Source organism: Pundamilia nyererei, unplaced genomic scaffold, assembly GCF_000239375.1.
Source record: "Pundamilia nyererei isolate P.nyererei 1_Seehausen unplaced genomic scaffold, PunNye1.0 scaffold00082, whole genome shotgun sequence".
In the NCBI taxonomy this organism is placed as follows: Eukaryota; Metazoa; Chordata; class Actinopteri; order Cichliformes; family Cichlidae; genus Pundamilia; species Pundamilia nyererei.
Window position 1 is genome coordinate 1,205,457 of NW_005187483.1, and position 1,156 is coordinate 1,206,612.

Below are 1,156 nucleotides of genomic sequence, written 5' to 3' on the forward strand. Positions count from 1 at the left end.
AACAAGCATTATGGAGATCCAGTTTTCCTTTTCGAGCAGCACCTGCCCACAGTACTAAACATCTAATAACATAACATGCTGACCATGTTATTACTGCTTGATTTGATAGATAACTGGCCTGACCTGGCCTAACTGGCCTCACAGGATCTATGGGGTATTGTCAGGAAGAACGGGAAAAATATACAACCCCAAAAAAGGAGCCGAATGCTGCCATCAAAGCAACCCAGGCTTTAAAAAAAAACACAGCAGTGCCACAAGCTGATTGAGCCGTGCTATGCTGCACAAATGGGGGTTACATGGTAGGATGTTTCTTAACAAGTGGTTCAAGCGGTATAACCTTATTTACAGCTATGATTTACTTATGTAGTTTAATCAGATGCCTCATGTGTAATCATCTGATGTGTCTTAGAAAGTTGGGGATGTCTACAGATAGTAATGCCATTGCCAAAGAGACTGGATGGCTATGCTACATAACTGATAGTTATGGGTATTCATTCAGTGGTGATTCTGGGCATTTTTCAAAGACAGAAGGAAGTTGAACTAACAGGCATGAAGCTGTGCTCCTCATCAGCTTGTGTAAGTAAAGAACTTTTAAACTTGAAAAATCTGTCAAGGAAGACTTATCTTTCACAGAAATTTCAACTGCATGAGCAACACAAAGGACACAAACCAGGAATTTTTAATGTAACTTTGACAGCCTTATTTATTATTTTTATTAATTTGATGTTAACCTGGATGTCATGGCAGTGCTTTTTTATTAGCAGTATTTTAATTTTAGCCAATTATTAAACTGATATTGTGTACCAGCTATCAAAGTGCAATTTTTTTTATTTTATTGCATAAATGTAAATTTAAAAAAGTATTTTTTTCAGTATTTCTCTTTCTCTCTTTTTTTTTTTTGCATTATTTGGAAGCTGCACATTAGTTATCTGATGTACTTTGTATAATGAGCTAATGTCTCACTGGACTTTTCAATTATATTATTATTGCAGAACACTTACATGGTGTTTGAATTAACATCTGTTGAAGTCATTAACATCATTAATGTTGAACAGTTAATGGTGACTGATATTCTGTTTCAATTCTGTTGCCGCTCTCATTTTTCCAGCCTGTCATAGTTTCTGTGTAGTGTATCTCACTTGCTGAAGAAGTCTTT

General features: G+C 35.6%; 1 protein-coding gene across 1 annotated transcript in view; it reads right to left on the bottom strand.

Annotated features, from left to right (window-relative positions):
- Positions 1-551, bottom strand: part of kiss1rb (KISS1 receptor b) — a 3,770-nt gene extending 3,219 nt beyond the window's left edge. The window contains 1 exon segment of the mRNA XM_013912148.1: positions 546-551. Within this exon segment, the coding sequence (XP_013767602.1) occupies positions 546-551 (6 nt within the window).
- Between the last annotated feature and the right edge of the window lie 605 nt (positions 552-1,156).